At 55.8% G+C, this 2,024-nt stretch overlaps 1 protein-coding gene across 1 annotated transcript in view; it reads right to left on the bottom strand.

Annotated features, from left to right (window-relative positions):
- Window positions 1-786: 786 nt before the first annotated feature.
- NRSN2 (neurensin 2) overlaps window positions 787-2,024 on the bottom strand; it is a 4,881-nt gene continuing 3,643 nt past the window's right edge. Inside the window, 2 exon segments of the mRNA XM_015418327.1 lie at window positions 787-1,097; window positions 1,100-1,133. Of these exon segments, the coding sequence (XP_015273813.1) occupies window positions 787-1,097; window positions 1,100-1,133 (345 nt within the window).

The raw sequence follows: 2,024 nt of genomic DNA, 5'->3' as shown, positions 1-2,024 counted from the left end.
ACCTCCTGCCTGGTCCTTTTTAACTGGAGATCCCGGGGGTTGAACCTGGGGCCTTCTGCAGGCCAAGTAGATGCTCTACCACTGAGCCATGATCCTTCTTGACAGCTCTCCAGGGTCTCAGGCTGAGGTCTTTCCCATCTCCTCCTACCTGGTCCTTTTTAACTGGAGGTCCCGGGGATTGAACCTGGGACCTTCTGCATGCCAAGTAGATGCTCTACCACTGAGCCATGATCCTTCTTGACAGCTCTCCAGGGTCTCAGGCTGAGGTCTTTCCCATCTCCTCCTACCTGGTCCTTTTTAACTGGAGATCCCGGGGATTGAACCTGGGACCTTCTGCATGCCAAGCAGATGCTCTACCACTGAGCCACGGCCCCCTCTTGACAGCTCTCTAGGGTCTCAAACTGAGGTCTTTTCCATCACCTCCTGCCTGCTCCTTTTAACTGGAGATGCCGGGGATTGAACCTGCGACCTTCTGTGTGCCAAGCAGAGACTCTTCCACTGAGCCACGGCCCCTCTTGACAGTTCTCCAGGATCTCAGGCCGAGGTCTTTCACATCACCTTCTGCCTGGTCCTTTTTAACTGGAGATGCTGGGGATTGAACCTGGGACCTTCTGCATGCCAAGCAGATGCTCTGCCACTGAGCCATGTCCCCCCCTCCCCCCGGGCTAGTCTCTGTTAGTGTTCTAAGGCCAGTTCAGAAGAGAGATTCCAGGCTGGGGCCGATGAGGCATTCCCCAAAGGACCCAGCTGGGGTTTTGCCTCTCTTTTGCGCTGGATACTCTGCACTCAGGAGGCTCTGGAGGGCAGTGGAGCGGCTGCACCCGCGGGGCTCCCTTTCCCGGGGGGGGGATTCTCCTGCAGCAAGGGGGACCACGGCTCCTCCTTCCTGCCTCTCTTCACTCTGGCCAGAGCAAAAGACTGGGCACAGGTGACCAGCAGGGCCCCGGCGACGGCACACAGAACCATCCCCACCGCTTGGCAGACCCCCAGGGCGTGGTTGTACTCCACCGCTTGCCTGTCCAGCACCACGAAGTCTTCTGTGCCGACGCCTTCCAGCTTGGGGGGCAGGACGAAGCCGGTGGCCAAGGCGGCGGCGCGAGCAGCAGCAGCAGGGTCCCAGCAGAGAGGGTTACCTTGGGAGGAAAATGGCACCGGATCAGGGCAGCTGCAGCCGCTTCCAGGGCACTCTCTGTCGCCCGTTTCCCACACCGGGGGGCACAGTTTGGGGTGCGTGGAAAACTACTGGAGCAGCGGCTGAAAAGAGTACCAGGTGGAACTAGGGTTGTGTTCAATAGTGGGGTCCACGGATGAACAGACCCCAAGTACAGTGACCAGCTCTACTTTATTAGCGATTTCAGCAAGGAGGAGGAAGACAAAATCCCAGGCAGAAGCCTGGTTCTTAAGCATGCAAAGAAGCCACACCCCAGACACGCCCTCTCCCAACGATAGGCTATTTACATTACCTTGTTCCTCTGTTGGTCCATTCTAGGATCCTAACCAACTATTGTTTTGTAGACACAGGCTCAACCCGACCCCATGGATAGTTTAGGGTTGACTCAGCCTTAGTACACAACAGGTTGACAGCTCTGGGTTGGGAACTACCTGGAGGTTTCGGAGCTGGAATCATAGAACCATAGAGTTGGAAGGGACCTCCAGGGTCATCTAGTCCAACTCCGTGCGCAATGCAGGGAATTCACAAAGACCTCTCCCCTACACACTCCCAGGGGCCCCTGTTCCACGCCCTGAAGATAACAAAAAACCTCCACGATCTCCAGCCAAACTGGCCTGGAGAAAAATTGCTTCTCCGAGAGGTGTCCTTGAAAAAGAGCAGTTTCCGTCAAGAGCTCTCTCAGCCCCGCCTACCTCACAGGCAGTGTTCCCCCTAAGCTGAGTTAGTGTGAGCTAGCTCCTAGTTTTTTAGCCTCCAGCTCACACATTTTTTGTCTTAGCTCAGGAAGGATGGCTCTAGAGCAAACTAATTTATGCAGCAGTGAGATCACTTGCTCACAACTTTAATGCCAGGA

This window comes from Gekko japonicus, unplaced genomic scaffold (assembly GCF_001447785.1).
Source record: "Gekko japonicus isolate JY-2015 unplaced genomic scaffold, Gekko_japonicus_V1.1 scaffold7222, whole genome shotgun sequence".
In the NCBI taxonomy this organism is placed as follows: Eukaryota; Metazoa; Chordata; class Lepidosauria; order Squamata; family Gekkonidae; genus Gekko; species Gekko japonicus.
This window is presented reverse-complemented; position numbering and strand designations above follow the sequence as displayed.